Here is a 24,789-nt window from a genome sequence, read left to right on the forward strand (position 1 = left end):
TGAGTGTGTATATGTCTTCAAGGTCAAACCTAAGGATAAATTTATCTTGGTTTTCATTTTCCCAAGTACAAACTTGTCATTTTCCTCTTAGTAGTTTTCCACTAAAAAAAAAAGGGGTGGGGAGCAAAATACAATATTTATAGTACAATATAAAACAACAACAACAAAAAAAACCCATGGCATTTCCAGTAACAAGCTTAAAATAAGCAGCAAAGTTTTCTTTTAATAAGTATGCTAAGTTCCAGGGTGCCAGCACTCTCTCCTGATCCCTAAAATCATGTGCCTTGTGCAAGTTTGGACTCCATGTTTCCCTCTCCTCCTTAGAACATTCGGATGATATTCCTTACCACTCCCTGTTGTTTGGGACTGAAGAAAGCCCCACTGCAAATACTCAAGTCTGCTTATTCATTAAGGCTTGGCTTCATGAGTAACCTGCCACAGAGACAGGTTGGCTGTGATTCTTTTCTAGTGTCCAAAAAGGTCACTAAACAATTAATTTTCCCATCCAAAAATTTCCATCTACTAATTTAGGGGTTGGGAAAAGTGGTGTGCTCCTAAGCTCTTCAGAGGTAATGCTCCTGAATTTGGTGCCACACCAACCTGAGGGAGAAGTAACAATGGTTCCTGCAAAAGGCTGAGCAATTTTATGGGATGAGGAAGAGCCCATAAATATCCATTTGTCAACATTTCTCTTACACTTCATGATTGTTAATATTTAACACCATAAGAAATATACTAGTTTTATACTATAAAATTTCCTGCTTCGGTAAATATTTCAACCCTCTCCCCTTAGAAAATATACAAAAAGAATTTTACCACACTGTAGTCCATTTGTATAACACTTTTCTGATCTTGACAATGGCCAGCCCCAAATGCTTCAGGTTCAATTATCAACAAATATATATGGAGCATCTACTACCTGCTACATATTGTTCTAGGCTTTTGCATAAGGCGAAGATCCCTCTCCCAGTGGATCCCAGCCTCAAACTTTCCTCATAAAGTTTTCAATTCTTAAACATCTTCTATGTACAAATGCTGTTAGGTGCTTTTACACATGCCACAGGTAATATCCTCACACAAACACACTTACCTGATGATTATCGATATTTTTAAAGATTAAAAAAAAACTGAAGTTCAGAGAAGTCATGTAAGTGGCCTCAATCACAGAGCTGGAAAAAGTCAGAATAGGAATACAGACCTTCAAAACCTCAGATTTCCATTTAACCACGATGCCCTGAGTTGGCACTGACCCTACAGTCAACACTTGCCCTGCTTCCTTGTGTGAGTGTATAGCAACAGCAATACTAGTAGCAGTGATGACTATTTAGTATATAGTAGCCATTGTTCTAACATGTCTCCATGTGTGCCTCTCTGGGTTTGTCCTTGGAGTTTGTTAAAGTTTCTTGAATGTGGAAATTCATGACTTTTATCAACTTTGGTAAGTTGTCAACCATTCTCTTAGCATCCTTCTCTCCTCTCCTTCTAGAACTCTAATTATGCATATATTGGTACACTTGATGGATCTCACAGGTCTTTTGAGACCTTGTTCATTTTTCCTCATTCTTTTTTCCTCCTGCTCTTCAAACTGAATAATTTCAACTGACCTGTCTTCAAGTTCACTGATGCAATAACCTCATCTGTTCAAATCTGCTGTTGAACCTCTCTAGTGAATTTTCTATGTTGGCTATTATACTTTTCAACTCCAAAACATCTACTTGGTTTCTTGTTATAATTTCTAGCTATTCATGGTAGGCTCTGTTATTCAGATGTCATTTTCCTGGTTTCCTGTAATTCTTTGTCTATGGTCTCCTTTTGCTCTTTCAGTATATTTAGGACAGTTAACTTAAGTTTTTGCCTAGTAAACTAGTCTCTGCCAGTTACTAAGCTTCCTCAAGGACAGTTTTGTCAATATTTTTTTCCTTTGGCTGGACTATACTTTCCTGTTAGAAACAACAATTGCCTATCTACCCAAAGGAATTCTGAGGAAGTAGGAAAGAAAATTGTGTATGTGTTGTTTTCTTTGTAGGAGAAAAATAGCTGCTGTGGGGATAAATGAGTTAATATATATAAAGCATATAGAACAGTGACTGGCACAACATAAGCACTATCTAAATATTATACTTTAATGCCTGAAAGGCATGTACTGATCGTGCAATAAACGCACTGATCATGCAGGAGTGCTTCAGTAGGAAGAGGAGAAACTGGCAGTCAGGCAAGAAGAAAGGAGCTATGTAATCTGAAGGAGCTATGTAACCCTTTCTTCCTCCGGCCCCATTGATACTCTGTCCTTTACCCCAGTGCCAATCAAATAACGAGGACAAGGTTTTGAGAAGAAGGAAAACAAAGTTTTATTGATTTGCTAGCAAAGAATGCAGTAGACTTGGGTCTCAAGCCTGAGATTCTCTCCACCAGGAGGAACACCAGGAGGAATACAAAGGCTTGGGATCCAAATATCAGTAGATATAATTACTTAGTGTCCATCGGGTATCCTTGGGAGAGCTTTGAGAGAGTGCTCTGGCTGCCAGGTGTGGAGTCTCTTTATTCTGTGGGCAGTGTATCACTGTGGGTAGTGAAGGACAAGAGAGCTTAGCCTAGGATGGGAGAAACGTCAGTCTTGTTTCCCCCACTGCTAGGGAGGAGGAGAGGGTAAGATAAAGAAAAGTTTGTTTGTTTGTTTTTGTTTTTTAAAAAATCAGTTTTAAAATAAGCCACCTGTGGTTGAGCAGCAAGGTTTATATTCAAAGCATTAAGTGTTACATTTGCCCACTGTTAATTTTTACCTTCCATTTCTATGAGAAAATAGGTGATGACGTCTCCAAGCTTGCTGAAAATGGGTGACAAAAGGGCTCCTTAGACTGGGGGGATTTTACCTGTTATTGTTATTTTGTTTTGTGAGATTTTACTGGAAGGGATGAACATGTAATATTAACCTTAGTGGGGACCTGAGAGAAGCAGGTCTGTGTACAGCAGTTATGATTTGACTGATTTATTGTATATACTTATTTTAGTCAGCTTTTTCATCACTGTGACCAAAACATCTGACAAGGACAATGTAGAGGAGAAAGAGTTTATTGGGGGCTCACAGTTTCAGAGGTTCAATCCATGATCAGCCGACTCCATAGCTCTGGGCCCAAGATGAAGGCGAACATCATGGCAGAAGTGCATGGGGGGAGAAGACAGCTCAGAACCCCGCAACAGGAAGCAGAGAAAGCTCCATTCATCAGCGACAAAATATAAGCCCCAAGGTCACACTCCCACGTCACACCCTTGTAACTACTACCTGCCTATAGTTACCACCAAGTTAATCCATATCAGTAAATTAAACCACTGATTAAATTAAGGCTTTCAAACCCAATCATTTCACCTCTGAAAAATTCTTGCATTGTCCAACACATGAGCTTTTGGGGGACACATCATATCTAAACCATAACAACACTGTTTTTGTCTAGTGGGGTATTTTCTGTTACAGCTATATTTTCCCCTCTTCCCCTGGGGTACCAGGAAGGGTCTGCCATACACTATTATAGGGGTTCAATGTAAGCCCGCTTCTGGGGGCTACTGGTATTCAGAGGAAAGCACTTGGCAACACCTTATCCCATCACAAATGATTGTTTTAGCATAACTTAGCCATTCTTTTCCTAAAGTTGATTCATTTTGTCCATTTTTTTTTCTGTAGATTGGGATCTTCAGGATGCATGTAACTTTGTTGGATATCCAATGCTTTGCTTACTTGTTGAGTCACTTTTGTAATGAAACATGATTCATTGTCACTCTGCATTGAAGAGGGGAGACTGTATCTTGGGATCAGCTCCTTTAAGAGGATGTTTACTATCTCCAAAGCTTTTTCTGTTCTGGTAGATAGCCTTAATTTATCCTGAGAAGGTGTTTATCACTACAAGCAAATGTCTGAAGTTTCCCCTGGCATAGGGAATTTGGATAGAATCTATCTGCCAATCATCAGAAGACTGAATTCCTATTGAATAAGACTGAATTCATATTGCGTTCCTTTTACAGAAGGCCTGCCTTTTAGTTTATGGATTGTTTCTGATACATAAGACACAGTTCTGAGTCACCTGCTGAATTATCTGTTGAATGTGAGCCCTTACAAGGACTTGAAATTCACCAGGGCACCTTCTGGCTGCCCTATCAGCATCCCTCCCACAGTGAATACTCTCATGTAGGTGTTTTCCCAAGCACCATGTCAGTGCTTCCAGCAGGAGAATGAGCACATGGAACTCCGTCTTCACTTGGCAGTGCTATCCCAGGAGTCAAAACTCCATTCTTTGGTCCATTTCTCATCCTCCTCGGTAAAAAGAGGTTTGTGTTAGTTTAATTTAAGCTGAAGTATTAGGGGCCCAATAAACTCTTTGTTCTTTATGCCCCTTCTAACAGCCCTATCATAACTCTCACAGGTCTTTTGCTATCAGCAGCCTGATTTTCTTGCCACATAAGTGTCAGTCTTCTGATAACCAGGACAATTCATGATTGTCACCTGTTTTGATTCAGCCATAGCTGGTATTCATGCCAATATTCAAGAGCATGTTTAATGTCCTTGTTTTTAGCAGTGAAGAGATTTTCTCTTCTCTTTCTCTCTCTCTCTCTCTCTCTCTCTCTCTCTCTCTCTCTCTCTCTCTCTCTCTCTCCCTCCCTCCCTCCCTCTCCCTCTCCCTCTCCCTCTCCCTCTCCCTCTCCCTCTCCCTCTCTCTCTCTCAGAGAGCTCTGTGTCTATGCAATAACATGAAAACATATTTTGAGTTTTTCCTCTGAACAATCTGAAAGCTCTTGTCAGAGCAGTTATCTCAGTTTTCTGGGCTAATTTTCCCAGCTACAAAGCCTCAGTTTTTAGTAACTGCTGTTCTGTGACCATAGCTTACCCAGTTATCACTGGCGATTACCCATGAAGCTGCTGCTCCCTTCAGTGAAGAGGTCTCAATCTGGCTCTGTGATAGGCTGATCAAACAAATCTGACCTTCCAGAGTAAATAGTCTCCAAGATCTGTAAGCAGTCATGTTGTATTGGCCCATTATCATCTGCTGGCAACAGGGTTGCAAGATTTAAGGTGGACATGATTTCAAGACTGACATTTGGATTGTCTAATAGGATAACCTGGTATCTCCCCATCCTTCCAACAGTCAGCCAATAGTCGTCCTTCTTTTTCACTAGACATGGGAATTGCTGATTCACAAATACAGTAATGTGTTGCCCTAGAGTGGACTTCTCAGCTTCTTGTAGTATCTCACAAATGACAGCCATACCCAGAGGCTGGGGATGGGGCATCCTTTTGTTTTGGTCAAGCTATTTTGATAAATAGGCTACTGGTCAGGGCATGCCTCCCAATGCCTGTAGGAGAACTCCAAGGGCTATTCCTTGATTCTCATGCACATGCAACCTAAACTCCTTTTATAAGTCAGGCAAACCTAGGGCCAGGGCTGTGAGGAGGCTTCATTTTAACTTCTCAAATGCAGCTTGGCATTCTGGGGTTCACATCAAAGGTTCTATTTCTGTTCTTTTTAAGGTCTCATATAGAGGTTTAGCTATTGGTCCAAAATTCAGGATCCAAATATAGTGGAATCCTGCCATTTCCAAAAACTCAAATAACTGTTTCCAGTTCCTAGGTTCTCTAAGGTTCAAGATAGCCTGTTTATGATCTGGACATCAAACATCAGGTTTTTTGGCTAATCTGGAATACCAGATATAGGTGACTTGTTTATAAATCTGAGCTTTCATATGGACACTTTATATCCACAAGAGGCGAGGTGATCCACCGCAGTAATAGTGTTTTAAAGGCAGTGTTTGTAGGTGGGGTTGGCTATAAGCAGGTCATCCACATATTATAAAAGGATTCCTTGATTCAGTCATAACTCTCACAGGTCTTTTTCTAGGCTCTCATTAAACAGAGTTGGACAGTTTTCAAAGACATAGACAGTCCAGCAATACTAGGTGGTTACTTTGGCAATGGACTCCTGCCTCTCAAAAGCAAACAATTAATTGGGACTTTCCTCCCAGTGAGATGTAGATGCAGGTTTGTATTAGTCTAATTTAAGATGAAGTATTAGGGGCCCAATAAACTGTATTGTATTTAAATGTATCCCTTAAATCTAGAACTGTGAACCAACCGTATTTACTTGGCACTGCAGTCAGCAGGGTATATGGATTTGGCACCATGGTGTGAATATTCTGGACAATATTATTTATAGCTCTTAAGTCTTATACAACTCAGTACTAATCAGTTTGAGGTTTCTTACCAGGCAGCATTGAGGTACTAGGGACCTGGCAAAGCCTACTCAATTCATGTTTTAAAAATCTGTCTAGAAAAGGGTGGCTCCCCATCAATGCCTCTCTCTTAAGGGGGTATTGTTTCTTCTGGGGTGGGTTACCTCCTCAAGTAAAGTCCTGATTGGGATAGTGGTAATCATCCTTCCCCGGGGTCCTATGTGCCCATAGGGGCTTCCTCACTTTCTAGCAGGCCTTCAGCAGAGTGGGCAAGTGAAAGCTGGAATCAGAGTGTGTTTTCTGGTGGCACTTACAAATGGAGTCATTGTTTTTGGGGTGAGAAGGTTATCTGTGCATTTAATTTACACAATAAATGTTGTCCCAGGAGAAGAATTGGACAATCTGCCATGTACAGAAACTGCACTTTAATTTTTGTTCTTCTAGCTTGCTTTCAAGGGGTTGGAGCAATGAATGTTATTGAGTCTGACTTCTTTGAATGTGTCCCAGTGAAACTGGGACATATGGATCATCCCCATCCTGTTTTATGTACATAACATCCATAAAAATAGACAAAATGAAGTTAAATATATAAGTACTTGATATAAGTAGGGAATAATATATGCAAAAATTTCCATACTTATTAATACAAGACCAATACATAAAAATAACTTTAGACACAGATGTTTGAGTCCAACAAATTCAAAAAGCCTTTCACTGAAATGACAAAATATGTACACACTGCATGTTTAACGAGTTTTGGAAATTTTTTATAATTATTTTAATTGTTGAGCCCTTTATGTGTATTCATGTGTGTATTTTAAGCCTAAAAGATCTACAGTCAAACCTCAGTTCTTCCACTTACTGGATGGCTTTGAACAAAATTCTTAATCTCCTCAAACCCCAGATACTTCTTCAGTAAACCAGAGGTGATTCCTACCCTAAAAAGTTGGGGTGATGGAGACAACTGATATGTTATGGAGACTGGCATTATATTAATTCACAACAAGCCAAAACATCAAGGCAATCTCAAATAAGGTGGTTAAGTTGCCTTTTCTCTGTTCTAATCACTGTTTTCTCCTTCAAGAATGGAATCTTGACTTTCTCCCTACTTCACTGGGAATTATTGAGGGTTATTAAGTTAACAAGTCAGGTCATTGTTTGCTGAAAAAACACAAATACTACCTGTGATACACAATGAGTTCAGTTTCACATTCCATTCACATTCTTGCTCTTAGGGTCAAAGAGAGGAAATGATAAAAAGCATTGTTTGCAAAATCACCTACGGCTCCCTGCTAGGGTAAACCTACACTCCAAGAGCTGGGGAAGAAGCAATAACTGTGCAGCTTTTCTGGGCTGCTAACTAATGATGATGTGGTCAAAGGACAGCTATTGACTAACAGAACTTTAATTCAGAGTTCGTGCTTATCTTTATCTAAATTAATAGTTGAGGACCAGGAGATTATACTAAAGTATGGAAATGGAAAATTCCCAGGAAGATAAAGTTAGCCAGAAAAACAGGTTTGGTGGAAGTCTTAGGAAACCTTACTGTGGTGACTGTTCTCTAAACTGAAATGCATTAAGAATATCTGAAGTTCGGTATTAAATCTCAAAAAAATTATCAAAACCATACTCTACCAATTCTTTAGAGATGGCAAGCGTATACATTTATTCAGTAAATAATTAGCTCTCTTGTGAGTTCCACACCACCACAGATCCAAAATATGAAGGAAAAAAAAAAGTTTCTGTACTAAATACACACACTTTTTTTCTTACTATTAGTCCCTAAGCAAAACAGCATAACAGTTTTAACACCTTTACATTGCATTAGGTGTTATAAGTAACCTAGAGGTGATTTAAAGTCTACTAGAGGATATGCGTAGGTTATATGCTAATATTATCATTTTATACAAGGGACTTGAGCATCCATGTTTTTGGTATCTGTGGGTGGTCCTAGAACCAATTTCCCATGGATAGGAGGGATGATTATATTCAGCACCTGCACTGTAGGAGGCACTAAGCTGGGTCCTGGGAAAACAAAAGTGAACTATACAGGCACGGCTTTGGTTCTCATGACATTGATATCTTCATGGTTGGGATGGATACTAAACTAGTATATAAATAAATAAAACAAAAGAAACCAATATAGAAAAAATTTTAACTGACAGAAAGGTGAGTGCAAAGTATATCAGCAAATAACAGAGGGCTTCTACCTATTCAGGGTGATCAAGGAAGGTGTCTTCAAGAAGGTGAAGGTAGGGCTGGAGTTGTAACTCAGTGGTAGAGCGCTTGCCTACTACATGTGAGGCACTGAGTTCAAACCTCAGCACCACATAATAAGAAATAAATAAAAGTTGGGTTTTTTTTTTAAGTGACATTAAACTGAAGTCTGAAGAATGCTTAAGTTTTATGCAGGGGAATGAAGAGGGTAGGGAGGTGAGGGAGGGTAGGTTTCCAGGCAAAAGGGCAGCCGATGCAAAGTTCTCGAGGAAGGAATGAAATTGATATGCCCTCATACTTGGAAGGCCAATGTGAACAAAACAGTGAATGGCTTGAGGCTGCAAGTAGGCAGTGGCTAGATCATACAGAGCTTGTAAACTAGTGTGAGGTGCTTGGATTATATTCTAAAATCAAGAGGGAGCTTTCAGGGGATTATATGGGGCCTGAGGAGATCTCAATTGCTCTTTCAGAAAGACCCATAGGAGTGTGGAAGAGAACAAAAGTACAAGTAGAAGACAAGTTAAAAGACCATGTCAGAACTCCAGGCCAAAACATGGCAGCTTAGACTAGGGTGATAGCATCAGAAATGAAGACAATCAACATGAAACGTTTCGGAGGTAGAACCAGCAGAGCTTTCTGATAGATTAGATGTTAGAGGTAAGAAAAAATCATTAATTCTTCTGTCTCAACGGCTGTTAAGCACAGGTGAGAGTGAGTTTGTGGCTATTTTGAAGGAAACAAACCAACTGATGAACCAATGGAAAGCAGAACTACTATCGTGAAAATTCTGCATTTGGAGAACCACTTGCCTCTACCTTTCTTTTGTAGCAATAACAGTTCTCTCTGAGGCACTGTAGAGACCTTACCAGTTTATCTGGGACATTTTCCAAGTGTCTTACAGCAGAATCTTGCTGTAAAGTTAAATTGTGTGAAACTAACAACGATTTTTCTGTATGTGAGGAAAGCTAGAAATATCTCAGACATAACAAAAGCAAAATGAGGACAGTCTGTTTCTGATCTTTAGGATAATTTCAAGTCCAGGAGGAATTTGAAAATTTGGTATTTGCAAAGCCAAATGGATAACTTATCACAGGTCTAGTGTACCAGTGACTACATGTACTGAACTGATTGTAGTACTCTGGCCATTTTCATAACCCACCAGTGGTTACATCAATTAAGGCAATACCAATGAAAGCTGAGCTCTGGTCATTATGCTCATGAGATTCAGTGACTATATTTTTCTTAACTTCACCTTAGAATTGGTTTTACTTTCAAGAGTTGTGCTTCCAAGATTGTTTTATATCCCTACCCACAAAACCCACAATTCCCTCTATAAACAACCACTGCTGCTCTGATATTTCACTCCTGCAAAATGAAATTGTGCTTTATTCCTCTGGCATCAAAAACACACTTTCTGTCTACCTCCCTAGCCTGTCTCCTGCTATCTCCATCACACTTTTCACACTAGCGATGTAAATGTAATCTCCTCCCCTAGAGTGTGACCTAGACCTAGTGACCTGCTTCTAAGAAGCAAAATATAGAAAAACTGGTTAGGCTATAAATGACTGTGACATCAGTTTTGCAGGTACTCCCCTTGCCCTTTATCTGCCCGCTTGGATGGAGCAAGCTGTCTTGCAGGAGATGCTTTATAAAATACCTACATGGCAAGAAACAGGAACTGAAGCTTCAGTCCAATCATCCATGTGGAACTGGATCTTGCCAACAACCATGTGAGTGAGTTGGGAAGACACTTCCAGGTAGATCCTTGAGATGGCTGCAGCCTTTTCAGAGACCTTGGACCAAAGGTCACAACTAAGCCACCCCTGGCTCATGGCCCACAGAAACTGAGATAATAAATATATGCTGCTGTAAATCATGTTTAAGCTATGCTTTGGGTAATTTGTTACTCAGCAATAGGTAACTAATACCCTCACCAACTAGGATGATTGTGGGGATAAAATGAGGTACTATAAAAAGTACTCAGCAACATGCCTGATGCCACATTAGGCACTGCACAATGTTAACTTGATCCTCCTTCCCCCATCTCTTTATTTCTACTGCCACCACCATAGTCCAGGCACCCATCACTCCATGAATAAATTCCTGTAGTAGCTTTGCACCTGATTTCCTTTCTTTCCTTTGTCCAGTTGGTTGCCTTCTTTAAAAAACAAAATTTCAACAGCTTCCTATTACTTAAAAAACAAATCAAATTGACATTCAAGGACGTCCAGACTGTCCCATTCTATATTTCCAAGCTCATGTCCCACAACACTGTCCTACTTCACCATTATTCTACTAAGATTAACCTATTCACTATATCACCAATATGCCTGTATATTCCCACCCTAGTAGCTTTTCCAAGTAACTTTTAACCTTTGGCATTCAGTCCCAAAGTTTTGCGCAGTGACAGTATCGTAGCCAATGAGTCTCATAGTCTCTCTTTTCTCCTGAATTCCAGACTGCCACTCTCCTTCCCAATCACTGTCAGTACCATTAAGGACTTACCTCCTTTACAAAGCTTCCAAACCTCATTACCCCGGAATGATCTTCTCCCTTTTCTATAATAATAATATTTACTCATTTGATATTTAAAATCATCTAAGTATAAAATAGGCAGAAATAATTCAGAAAGTACCTAATCCAAGGACTTAACTTTACAAGTAAAGAAACTGAACACCAGAGATAAGCATCCGTCAACTAAATATTAACACCTCTAGGGCCATAATTGAGCCTCAAAACTTTCAGGTTATTCAAGTCTAAAAATATGTGCCAAGTTCTCAATTTGTATGTAACAGTATAAAATTTCAATAATTTTTACCAATATGCCATTCATTTATTCAATGAGCAAAAATTGAGTACTATTTACTAGCCACTTTGCTTAAAATAAGGACTTTGCCCACCAGGAATTTACAATAAAAAGGGAGGAAAAACATGAAAAGTAATAATTGTAAGTTTGATATGGTCTCCGAAAGGAAGAAAAAATAAATCACCTATACCTGTTTTTGGTCCTCCCATCCATTTACTCATCTGTTCACTCATGAATTTGGTGGATGAATGGATGAATGACTAGATAGATAAACAAATAAAATTCTTTTCCTAAGGAGAGAAGGTAGGGGATAAATGTTTCCCTTGAAGCAACTCATGAGCAACCAACACCTTGAGTGTCATTATTATCAAGAAAAACATTTCTCTAACATATCAGATTTGAAAAATTTGGCATCTTTTTAAAAATCTGGAAATATAAATACATTGTCCTTTTTTGAGTCTATGTTTTGAAGTCAGAAAAATCTCAATTTTTAATTTATTTGCTGAGTAATCTTAAGCAAGTAGCTTAAACCCTCTCAATTTTCTTATCTGTAAAATGGGAATAGTAACTACCTTACATGGTGTTTGTGAGAGTTAAAACATAAAGTAACTTCATAAATAGTAGCTATACTGCCTTTCAATCATTACAAAACAGTCTACATAGATAAAAACTGAGTTTGATAACTACAACACATTCAAATTTAAGTGGGCAGTGATTATGAAAATTTGTAATAAAATTCCTATAGTTACTTCCTCTCCAGAATAAGTCTTCCTTTGCAAAATTTTCTAGAATCATGATCACTGCATAAGTTTTTTATTTCTTCCAGGCAGCAACATTCTGAGAGTCCAGAAAAAAAAATAGATACTATGTGGAGAGAAATATAAAATCCTCTGTTTAATAAGTTTAGAATATAAATGAACACAAGAGAATAGCTCTTTGTGCATAGCAAGCAAATACATTCTTGTGGACTTAGTCATGAGGAAAAGACACCAGAGATAATGCCAAGAATATACTTCAACTTATACAGGTAAGTTTAATGATCAGAATAAAATGGGATCAGTCAGGAAAAACTGCATACAGGAAATACTTCACAGAGTACCACATCCTTTTTATGTTGGCTATGTTAACATGGTTTAAAATACATCATTATTCTGCAGTCTTCCAAGTTTAAATTATTCAGGTGGCTATAACGTCTGGTGTTCTAGACAAATACATATAATAGTATACTTATACTGTATAGTATGTTCAATTGTTCCTCACTAGCAATTCATAATTCAATACCCGTGTAAAGCTGCAATGTCTAATGTCCATGAAAGCAGCATTTCCGTCCATCTTCGTATATGCATTTGCAATGTACCACCTTAGATAATTTGTGTGTCTAACTTTCACTGAATAAATTTGTGCCTTTAGCATACCAAAAAATAGTAACCAAGGGAGTTCAAATTATATATAGTGTCTCCAGATTTTGTAGTCATCTGAATTTTTATTTCTTTATTTTTTATTTCTTTTTTGCTACACTGGGGATTGAACCCAGGGCCTGGCGCATGCTAAACAAGTGCTCTACCACTGAGCTACATCCCCAACCCTTTTTATTTTATTCTGAGACAGAGTATCACTAAATTGCCTAGGCTAGCATTGAACTTGTAATCTTCCTGCCTCAGCCTCCCAGTGCTTAATTTTATTTTTTTATAAAATTCATCTACTTTAAATTGCATAAGCATTTCTACCATTTATATTAAGAAAAATGAATTCTAAAAATGAGATAAGAGAATACAAGAAAAATAGATTTTTCTTTCAAATATTAACACACCAAAACATTTTGCTGAAAATAAAGTGACTTTTAATCTCTCTAAATGATATTCAGGATACATTACAAGCTTTATTTTAAAATAGATTTAAATTCACAACAGGTCTTATAATGATTTCAATAAATCAGGCACTTCAGAACACAATGTAGTACAACAATTATGTGGTGACTACTTAATATTCCAAGAGGATAAAGATCTTTTTTAAATGTGGAAGGAAATTAGTCTTTCTACAGTGTTAATCCCTAAGAACTATTCTCCTTTATAGACTACAATATTATTGTCAGTTTCATGCACTTTTACTTTATAAAGAACTCCCACAGGAAGAAATTTCTGGAGGTTTTCCCAGATATATACAGCTACATTTTCTGTCGTGCTGTAGAGAAAAAAAAAAAAAAGAAATTCAAAACGCAAAAAATAACCAAAATTTCATATCTAATAGTCACAGAAAACAAATTCTAGTGCTCAAAGATATCATTAAACTAGAACTTTAGAAATCACACAAAAATCAGATAAAATGTTAAAATCAATTCTTCTTTCTTACTATCTCTATAAAGCAAGATGGTGACACCCACCTTACAACATCTGCAAAATATGGTACATCTAGATCCAGATTCTTGTGATCAAGGGGCTTCATGATCGCCTCCTACACACAAAACAAAGGGGAAAACCACTGATTTTATTCATGACTCAAATTCCATACGGTTCTACCTAAGTCTCTAAATCTTACCCTATCATTTAGCCACTAACTCAGTACTGGTAAGTGATATATCCATGTCTTATAAAGCAATCTTTCCAAAGTTTAAAGCTGTAAAAAATAAAGTCAGGTCCAGTTCCCTGCAATGATTAGTTATCCTTGTTACTGAATGCAAAGAGGTGAGAAACTAAAAATTAGAATTGCCAGGGTTTTCTCGAAACACAAGCCACTGTGATTCAAAATTCAATTTAACACTTCTTGAATTCTGTCAAAAAAGTTACCAGAAATGCTTTTCCACAACAGTGCCACCTATGAAACAATGCCACAATATCATTAGGACAAACATCCAATAGCAGTATATTTTATAAAAACAGACCTGGACTGGAATTATGTAAGTAGCTAAATTTCTGCTGTAATAATTTAAGAATGATCTTGGGCTCTCAGAAGAAAAACTACAAATGTGTAAAGACTATGTTACCATTTAGATATGAGGTATCCCTCCAAAAGCTCCTGTGTAAGACAATGCAAGAATGTTCAGAAGTGAAATGATTAGATGATGAGAGATGTGACCTAATCATATTAATTAATTAATATGATTAACCAGTGGATTAATCCACTGATATGAATTAACTGGGTGTAACTATAAGCAGGAAGGTGTGGTTAGAGGAGATGGGTCACTGGGGGTAATGCCTTTATAATTTATATTTTTTCTCTGGTAAACAAAGGGCTCCATCACTTTCTGTCTCCCCATAACCCCTCCGTCTCTCTCCCCACTCCTTCTCGTTCTCTCTCTCTCTCTCTTGTAAACACACAATTACTTCCTAATGCTTACATATATTAACACAATGTTTTTCCTCATCATTAGCAATGATTGTAATTGCTTTTTTTAAATAGGGTTTTCCTTTAAGTTCTTGTACAAAAATTCAAGCATTTGTGAAACAATCTAATTTTCTATATTATATGTTTTAAGGGTGCATTAATAATAATAACAATCATTTCATGATAAAACTAGGACAATATTTTTTAAAGGTACATCTGGATCCACTAGCTTTTAAAAATGATCAAACAATCAGGCATGGTAGTGCATGACAGTAGTACCAGACACTTGGAAGCTTGCACGTGCAAGGCCAGCCTGAACAACTTAACTCAATAACTTAGCATCTCCAAAATAAAAAACAAAAAGGACTGGGGTTGTAGCTACACAGTACAGCGTGCTGGGTTCAATCCCCTGCACAAAAATAAATAAATAGATGAAATAAAATGGATCAAATGAAAAGATATTTTGAATGAATACCAAAAAAAAAAGATATCAGCTATTTCTCCCTCTGGAAATAGCCCACAGTCTCCCATGAATGTACCCCCAAAGCTTCTTTACCCCCAAAGCTTCTCTCTCACTCTTAAGATAGCCCACATTCTTCCTTGAATGTGCCTCTGTTTTCCTAAATAAATTTCTATGTCTTTGAAAAAAATAAAAAGGAAGGAAGGGAGGTAGGTAAAACAAATACCTTTGCTTTATCTTCAATCTCAGTTCAGTTTCAGCTTCTCCACAGAAGCCTCTTCTGCAGACTGCTTGTGCCATAAGCACACAAATAGGCATGTACAGTGTATGTTAGGTACACAAAGGAGGAAAAGAGCACAGCAAGCCCCTATGTAGTATTCAACTATATGTGGGCTTGAGAGCTCTAATTATTGTCTTACATGGTATAATACTTGGTGTATACATATTGTATGTCCTTAGAAGACACAAGAATTCTGTCTTCATAACTTTCCTATAGTTCTTTCAGCACAGTGCTATTTGTTTGTTCACACATTCTCTTATTTCAACCAACAACTTTTGAGCATTTACTTTTCTTTACCTCCTGAAAAGGTAACACAAGTACCCTGTGGGTTATGTTTCATTCATCTTTGTATTCCTAGCTCTGAGCTCAAGAACTGTTGCAAAGTAGGCAAGAGTGTTGAATATATGGATACGTAATGGGAAGAAATAATGTTTATTAACATCATTTTTATGAAACAAATGTCAAATTTTAGAATAAAAGTAAGCTGCAGAGTTGATGTGAAGAACTAAATAAACGATAGCCTAATAAAATCAGCTAGATGGAAAAAAGCCTACTCTCAACTTTACAACATGACCTGGGGCAAGTCAGTTAACTGCCTGGCATCTCTCAATCTTAATCTATGGAATGGAAAAAATGGTTTGGATGATCTCTAAGATCTCTTACAATGCAAGAATTATATGATAACACAATCAGTAAATTCTTTATTAAATATCTGCTTCTGTGTTATCTCTGTAAAGAACTGCCCCTAAGTTTATAGTAAAGACAAAGTGAATAATAAAGGGTGATGTTAAAATATAAGGGCAAAGGTATAAGGAATATTCAAAAAGGAAACAGAAAACTTCAAGGAGAAAATTGTGTCCTGAAATAAGGATAGAATTTGTGAAGTGGAGGAAATCAGTATATTCCAACAAGGAATACAAGGTAAGCATGCTACTTGCACATTGCCCCATCATTACAACACAGCTTTGACTACTTTCCATTAAGGAGATTTTTAGAAGGCCATGAGAGCAATTTCTCCAACTATCCTCCCAGGCCCACACCCAACTCCACTCACAAAGTCATGGAATCCCAAGTGATAACTGACTGGGGAGGTGGAAAGGAAGTCACCAAAAATTATGCTGAGGACATAGCACAGAATTAGCACCGAATATGGCATTTACCTCCATATATTTTTTGAGGTCAGTCAAATTCATAACCATTCCTGTAACAGGATCGATCTAAAGAAGAAAAAAAGGTAAATATTATTTTGAGAGGCTCTTCACATCAAAACTTCTGGTAAACTATCTTAGAGGCTGTGCAACATGCAAACTGTGCCCATATTTGCCTGCATCCCAGAGACGACACCGATCTCAACACAAAAGTACACATGCATCAGGCGTTCTTTTCACTGCACAGCTCTTCCACCTGTCCACAGACAGCACACAAAGTCGACACTTAGGAAGAGGAAAGACCTAGAATGGCAGCAGTTCACCACACACAAAAGCCAACATTGATGAAACTGAAACACAAGTTTTCAACATAGAATCCACCAAGGAGACTGAAAGAAAACTCAGCAATATAAACAAAACCACACAAATATGTTCAGCACATACCTCTCCATATACTGTCACCTCAACTATGGGAAAGAAAACAAAATTTTAAAAAAACATGATTTTCAAAAGATTAATATGAAAGCACATATTAGCAACATAAATTATTAGATCTCTGGCCCCCAAAGCTATACTTATATTTTACCCAAAAACATTTGTCTTTTTAGATATCTATACAGGAGGCTAAGGCAGGAAGATCACGGGTTCGAGGCCAGGCTGGCCAACTTAGTGAGATGCTGCCTCAGAATAAAAAAAAAAAAAAAAGATTTTTTAAAAAATAAGGACTAGGGATATAGCTTTCAGAGGTAAAGTGCTTTCCCAGCAAGTGCAAACCCTGGGTTCAATCACCAGTACTGGAAAAAATATATATCCTTTCAGTTAAGACCATTTTATCAACTAAAGCAAGACTCAACCAAGACAGAAGAGCTTGGTACGAGCTTTGACTAAGTACAGGAAATTAGCCAATGCCCAAGGGGGTATAAATTCTTATCTGTTTATACATGTTTACATGTTTATATATTCTGCTTATATATTTATCAAGATGTATCTGAATCTCTACCTGTAAAAGCAAAAATGTACATGCAGGTGTCCGTCTATACACCAAACTGGCCCATTTCTGGACAGCACCTCTGAGCAAGCAAAATTACTACTGGGCCTTAAAAAAGAATGCATACACAGTTTACAGTAATACTTTGTTAAATAACAAGCACTTGCAAAGCATTTGAAAAAAGTCAATCAGTGCTTTACAAATTAATAGCTTCTATGAACTTGCACTTTTTCAGCTCCACACAAAAACCATTAGGTATTGTATGATAAGTGAGTACACCAAGAGTGAGAGGTATCATAGATAAACTAAGAGACAGTAACTAAATTAGAAATCTTGATTTTTCTGACCCCTTGTCTGGTCTTTTTTAATGCCACCACCCCAAACGCTGCTATCCTCTATAGCTTACATAGCTGTTTTTGGAGTCTTCAGCTGTGTCTCAAAGAATCAAGTCTCTTATCCTTATACAAGTTACTTACTTTCTTGGAACACGGCTGGCAAAGTTTTAGACACAAACTATTTTTCTGCCATACAGTATTCTCAGGCAATATTCCCCTTTTATTACTCATTGCTTACTCAAAGAATACAATCTGGGGCTGGGATTGTGGCTCAGTGGTAGAGCGCTTGCCTAACATGTGTGAGGCACTGGGCTCAATCCTTAGTACCACATAAAAGTAAATAAAGGTTAAAAAAAATAAATCTTTTTAAAAATGTGAAGGATGTTATAAAAATATAATCTAATTTTTAATTTTATTGTTTTTTAATTTAAACTAATTTTTAACTTACACATAAATATCACACATAAAAAAATTAAAAATAAATAAAATTGCACATAATAATGGCACGCCATGTGATGTTTCATTACATGTATACACAGTAATAATGCCTCAACTTTTACTGCCCACTGAAGTTCCCAAGGGATATTCAAATTAGATGAAAATTCAAAATTAACACACTTAGCTGTTGTTAATGTTTAAGTTAGGTTAAACATATCTATTCATCTGTGAGGTGAAATGTCAAGACACATCCAACCAAGGCAACAGAGCTTTTCATTTTTTGAAATTCCGTTTTACTTCTGATTCAAGACTCAACGCATTCATACTGTCCTTAAGGCCCCTTACTAGTCACACTTGCATTTGCTGAACACTCTTTCATCCTTATTGAAGGGATAACATTTCATCCTCTCCATATACTGTTTTTTCTCTCACCTTTACAATTGTTCTCTCACCTTTATAATTGTGCCCATGGCCATTCGGATTATTGCATTTCCCAAACAGTTTCAAGTTTTCCTCATCACTCAAAGATTTGCTGAGCAAAAGAAAAAGAAAATCAGCATGACACAGTATCAAATTCAGACCCTCTCTCTGTTCCTTACATTATCTGCTCTGGGCTTTGAAGAGTTTCAAAATTTATTATTACTGTAACTCACCAAGTAGAAAAATCACTTTGATTTCATTACTCATCTGTACGTGGGGAACAAATGTACAATCCCTAATTAGACTACTGTACTGCAAAAAAAAAAAAATAGCATAAACAAACTTTAAATTCAATCCCTCTGCTGCACGGGAAGATTCCAACTACCTTGATAATGGTCCTTTCATTTTTCAATTCAACAAGGATTTACTGATAACCTACTATGGAAAAGGCAAGAGTAGAATGAAGCAAGGACATACAATTATAAACACAAGTAGATGTTTGTCCTCAAGCAGCTTAAAATCTCATTTCCCTGAAAAATAATCCCATGACTTCAGTTTCCTCTTTAAAAATCTTGCTCTACTCTGCCTCAACTTTTACTGCCCACTGAAGTTCCCAGGGGATATTCAAATTAGATGAAAATCCAAAATTAACAACACTTAGCTGTTGTTCCAGGCAGAACACAATTTAATGAATTTATATATCTATACCCACTCAATCTCAGCTTCTGAGTTCTTAGCTCCCTCATACGTTTGAGCTTCCTATTATAGAATCCCTTTCTTTTTATGGTTGTTATTATTTCTCCCATTTTCTCCTACTTCTCACTCTAAGGGCGCTACAATTCACAAAGCTTTTGCACAAAATTTACTCAGAAATACAGATTCTTGTACTTAACTCGTCACAAAATTGGCCACATCGTAAGCTCTAGATAGGGAGCAATGACAAGTGTGTATTGGTCCCTGTCATCTAGCAGAGGGCCTTATCAGCACAAAACAAACCCTGTCCAGCAATGGATGGATGAATCCTGTTATCCTCATTTTACAGACAAGGAAACGCAGGCTCAGGGAGTGGAACTAGCTAGCGAGGAGTGCAATAATCCTCAAAATCAACTAATTCTTTGGTGCAGGAAGGCAGTCTGAGTGCTCGGGGTGCAAATCCCAACTGTGCGCCTGCTTACAGAACAGAACATCAGGGCTCATTTCATCTTTGGTAGAAAGGAGACAAAACTAGCCTTGTCATTATATTAGACTCGGTAGCTCAAGCTCCTAGCATACAGAATTAGCTAAAGTCTATGGTGTTTGCGACGCTCTGGGTACTGTGTAATTTAGGAGTTAATTTCTGCTTAACTTCACACCACGGGGTAAACTAGGTGACTCAGGGTCAGAAGCCAGTGAGTAGAGCCTCTGGTTCGGAACCTGGGGCGACCCCTCCACACTGGGCAGTGTTAACCAGCACGCTTCACGCTCCTGTGAAGTTCGGCCAAGTCCTGAAGCCACTGCATTTCTGCCCAGGTCCCCGACTACGGCGCCGGCGCGCGCGCACAACCCACCCTAAGGCCGCCGCCCCAGCCCCGCCCCAGCCCCGCCCCAGCCCCGCCCCAGCCCCGCCCCAGCCCCGCCCCAGCCCCGCCCCAGCCCCGCCCCAGCCCCGCCCCAGCCCCGCCCCAGCCCCGCCCCAGCCCCGCCCGCTCGGGCTCGAGCCCGCGCACGCAAGCGCGCACGCCGGCCCCGCCCCCGTGGCGCTTCACGGCGGGGTGGGTGCCTGCCTGCTACCATCACACTTGTGGGCACGCCCCACCTGTGCAGCCGGTGGCTCGCGCTGAAGGAGACTAGGCGGGATACTCGCGCCCGGCGGCCACCGTCCGGGACCGCCATGCTCATGGTCTTCGGCCCCGCACCGGGCGGCCTGCGTCTTGTCTTTCCGCCCGCAGCGGCTGCGCAGTGCCAGCTTGCGCGTCCCGGAAGCGGTCTTCCAGGTTCCCGCCCATCTCGGCCACGGGCGCCACACTCCGCCCGCTGGAGGCGGTTATCTGTGTCTCTAGCTGTGTAAACACCTGCGAGCAATGGGTCGGGAGTTAGTGTCCTGAATTTTGTAAGTCTGCGCAGCCAGAGGCCACCCATGTGCTTAGGGCTTGTATGGCACATTTTGTGTCCTGCAGTGACCTCTGAGCCTTCCCTCTAGAAAGCCCTGGCAGGGTTAATTAGAATAGAAAGCTTCAGTGGATGTGTGCTCTTATCAGGTGAATCCCAGAGCTGCAGTCCACAAACTGCTTAATAACACCCGAAATTTGAGGGTATCTGTAGGACCAAGGGGCAATCGGAGATGACAGAACTATAACTTTCGGACTGTTGTGTAAGACTCTAATTTAAATTCCAGGAGTTGAGGCTGGGGCTGCGGCTCAGTGGCAGAGCACTTGCCTAGCATGTGTGAGGCACTGGGTTCCATCCTTAACACCATATAAATAAATAAAATAAAAGCATGCTGCCCATCCACAACTGCACAAAAATAAAAATAAATAAATAAATTCTAAAGTCACACTTAACCAACCACAAGTGTGCATGGGCCCATTGTTAAATGGTTTGGCATAGCCCAAACATGTACACCCATGTGACACATTAACAGGAAGAATGGTTGCCTTCGGAGAGAAAGGGCCTAGTTTCCTCACATCTACTGGCAAGGATGTTCCCAGTACTGTTCACCTTTTGCCTCTGTTTTATCGTTAAATATGTACTAGACACCTGCCAGGTGCCTGGCACTGTTCCAGCCACTGGGGAAGACAGCTTACATTGTATATGAGAAAAATCAGATGATGGAAAGCAAGACAAGTCAGTGATTGGTACGAGACTAGGAAGTTTCCTGTACATTTTAGAAAAGGAAGATAAAAATCACAGGGATGGTAGAAACAAGCCCCAGTGGTGTTCTCTTAAATATCTTCTGTCTCTAGCCATATCTTGTGTTTATTAATGCTATATAGCAAACATTATTCACTCATTTTTCAAATGCTTCTCTCTCCACTGGGCTGTAAAGAGAGGACTTAACAGAACTTAAAATTTTCAAAGATTTTTTGAGATAAGGCCTACTCCGAGATTAAAAATTTTTTAAAAGCCCAGATAAGTGAATTACTTATTCAAGATCACTCAGAAAAGAAACAATATTTCCCAGATATTGACTATATTACAGCTATATGCTTTCTAATAATCAATGGTTACACACTTCACTCATTCTGAAAATGTTTTAAATAGAACAAATATACAAAAACAGAAGGAATTTATGAGAAATTGTTTTAATTACACGTTTTAGTAAAATATTTCATTGCATTTGCAGTCTTTCCTCTAATTTATTCAAGCTAATTCTACACAAAGGTATTCACCAAATTCACCTTCAATAGTCCAGTTAAAGTTGTATTGAAACTCCTCCCAAAATCATAAATTGAAGTTCTAACCCATAGACCCTCTGAATATAGGTTGGGAAGGTTTTTGCAGATGTAATTAGGTAAGATGCAGTCATTAGTGTGGGCCCCAATTGAAGATGACAAGTGGATGACCTTATAAAAAGGGAAAATAGTCAAGTGTGGTAATTAGTACATACCTGTAGTCCCAGCTATTCAGGAAGCTGACACATAAGAATGGCTTGAGTCTCAGAGTTAGGGGCCAGCCCAAACAATAAAAATAAGTAAATAACATAGTAAGACCCCATCTCAATAAGTTAATAATAAAAAGGGAAAATTTTACACAGAGACAGACTCATATACAGGGAATGCCATGTCAAGTACAGGGACAATGCCATCTACAAATCAAGGAGAGAGGCCTGAAAACAAATCCTTCCTTCACAGCCCTTGGAAGGAACAAACCAACCTTAATGTCACACTTGCATCTTTCAGCTATAATTCCTGCTTCACTCACACAAGATCTACTAGCTCTGTGCTTGGTTCCTTTTCTCAGGTTTCTTTACTCAGAGGCAGCTCCTATCAGCTCCTATTAAGAGGACCCATAAGATAGTGAAATGGACACATATTAACTTGTAACCCCCATAGCCATCACCCTCCAGCCCTTATTCACTCAATAAGTTAAAAAATGTTTACTCAACATCCTAATGTCAGACACTTATGCCAGAGTAACATAATGATGAATAATGAAAATAAAGTTCAGTTAGTGGACGAGTCAAAAAGAAATAATATCATGACAAACTAAAAAAGACTAGTTCTGTCTCAGAAGGTAAAGGAAGGCTTCAGAGAGAAGCTGAACTGGATTTTTAAAGGACTTTACCAGATGGATAAGTAACAATTGTAGGAAGAAGATGGCAAGAACAAGGGAAATGTGGAAAATTTCCACATAAATGTAGCTCATTTAGTGCCTATTGACAAGTTATTGGTTACAATAGGGACTGGGTGAGAGATGATATTGTAAACATTGGAGACCAAATTATTGAAGGGCTGTTAATGTCCGTCTTTAAGTATAAAGGAAAGAAGGCTCCACCCACCTCCTATCTCCTTCCTCGTTTCTCTCCAATAAAGGGGAATTTTCATTTCTTGAATCATTTCCAGGTACATTTCCTGAGCCTTCTTTACTCACAGGCAAGGTAAGAATGTGTAAAAGTACCAAAGATGGCTATGGCTTATGGTCTGGAACTATGCTCCCGTGGGGAGGGGGGACTGGGCCCAAACTCCTCACCTCTTGTAGTCCTGGCCATCTAATTCACCTTCTCGCCCCTGTGTGCTGCTTTTCAGGTCTATATTCTAAGCCTGCTATCATTGGCATTCATATTTCTTCTAACCCAGGCACTGATCATCTCTCTTCTTTTCCCCTCACTCATACACTATATACTCCCTTTCTTTGAGTCTCTGGAACCTGGCTAGTGATTGATGGGCTAGGGAAGAGGCCCTACCTCTGTGCTGCACCTTAGTTATGTGCTCAATTTACTGGAACTTTCTGCATTGTATTATCAGGCACAGTGCTTAGATTATACAATGCCATTGATCTTTTTTATCTTTTTCTTTTGTGTGTATGTGTGTGTGTGTGTGATTTGTTTGTTGTGTGTGTGTGTCTGTCTGTCTGTCTGTCTGTCTGTCTTCTTCAGGAACCTTGGCAGGGCCAAGGCAAAATTCAGGCATCCTTGAGTCAAAAATCTTATGAGTATACTGCCAGCCTTTGTATATTTGAACATCACTCCCTGTATACAAATGGAGTAAGAAATATAAAACAGAGGAATGATGACATCAGATCTGTATGCTTCCCAGAGGTCAACCAGAGTCATCTTTACCCCTCATGTCTAGCTAATAGATTAAACTTCCCTAATTTGTCTGAGAAAGTACAATGAATGCCTTTTCAGGGACTTCTGTGAACTTATCAGAACTTATGCTTCATGACTGCCTTGGGCTCTTCGCTTCCTCATCTGCTACATTGGTTCTGTTAACCCCTTCTTGCCATTCTATAGATGCTTTTGTGTTTTGCATCTCACAAAACCAGACATGGTTCTTGGCCCTTTTACTTATTGTCACAATACAAACGCCCCACACAAGACATTTATATGCTTTGAATGCTTCACTAAAGAGCTCAGGGTTTGTGAAGTTTGAAATAATTCTTAAGAAAAATTAGAGGAAACCAATTATGTTGGCCCAGGACTATACAGAAAACCTAACTAGGAGTTCATAGGTGCCCCCAAATTACATGTTTGGCAGCCTTCTTCAACAACAATCAATATGTAGACAGAGCCCGGACAGTTTAACTAGCCCAAGATTGGGGTTCACCCAGGGGAAGGGGGTGTAGCTGAAGGGAAATAAAACAAGGGTTTTTGAGGGTGTTGGCAAGAGTGTGGTTTACTTTGCTCTTTAAGGCTTCTGGTAAAAACTGCTGGGGTTTAGAAATGTGGAGATTATATGGTCTCTAGTGCCACCTGTTGCCCAACTAAATGAAGAACTACTGGCTTTTCATCCATCTCTGAGAACTATTACCTGGAGATTAGAAGAAATGACTGATTTTAGTCATAACAACTACCTCCAAAGGCTGAGCTGGGAAAAGGTGGGGATGAGAGAAGGTAGTCTGCAGGAGGGTCAACAATTACAGTAGCATCTGCAGTGGACAGCAGAGAAAGAGCCAGTTTAGAGAAGGCCTCCAAGCATGAATGGGCTAGCTTCCTGCTATCCATACCTTAGACAATGATAACAGG

At 39.0% G+C, this 24,789-nt stretch overlaps 1 protein-coding gene across 2 annotated transcripts; it reads right to left on the reverse strand.

The window, feature by feature from the left end:
* Nucleotides 1-13,096: 13,096 nt before the first annotated feature.
* PTS (6-pyruvoyltetrahydropterin synthase) lies at nucleotides 13,097-20,720 on the reverse strand. 2 transcript variants are annotated; one of them, XM_081278594.1, is made up of 6 exons: nucleotides 20,422-20,720; nucleotides 18,659-18,738; nucleotides 16,890-16,912; nucleotides 16,458-16,514; nucleotides 13,617-13,687; nucleotides 13,097-13,417 (listed from the first exon to the last, which is right to left on the reverse strand). In XM_081278594.1, the coding sequence occupies exons 1-6, from the start codon at nucleotides 20,502-20,504 to the stop codon at nucleotides 13,294-13,296; spliced, it is 438 nt and encodes a 145-aa protein (XP_081134720.1). In that variant the 5' UTR covers nucleotides 20,505-20,720; the 3' UTR covers nucleotides 13,097-13,293. The 2 variants fall into 2 exon arrangements, with proteins under 2 accessions (XP_081134720.1, XP_081134719.1); XM_081278593.1 differs by lacking the exon at nucleotides 16,890-16,912 and having other exon boundaries at nucleotides 20,422-20,558.
* Between the last annotated feature and the right edge of the window lie 4,069 nt (nucleotides 20,721-24,789).

This window comes from Spermophilus citellus, assembly GCF_964194105.1.
Source record: "Spermophilus citellus genome assembly, chromosome: 2".
In the NCBI taxonomy this organism is placed as follows: Eukaryota; Metazoa; Chordata; class Mammalia; order Rodentia; family Sciuridae; genus Spermophilus; species Spermophilus citellus.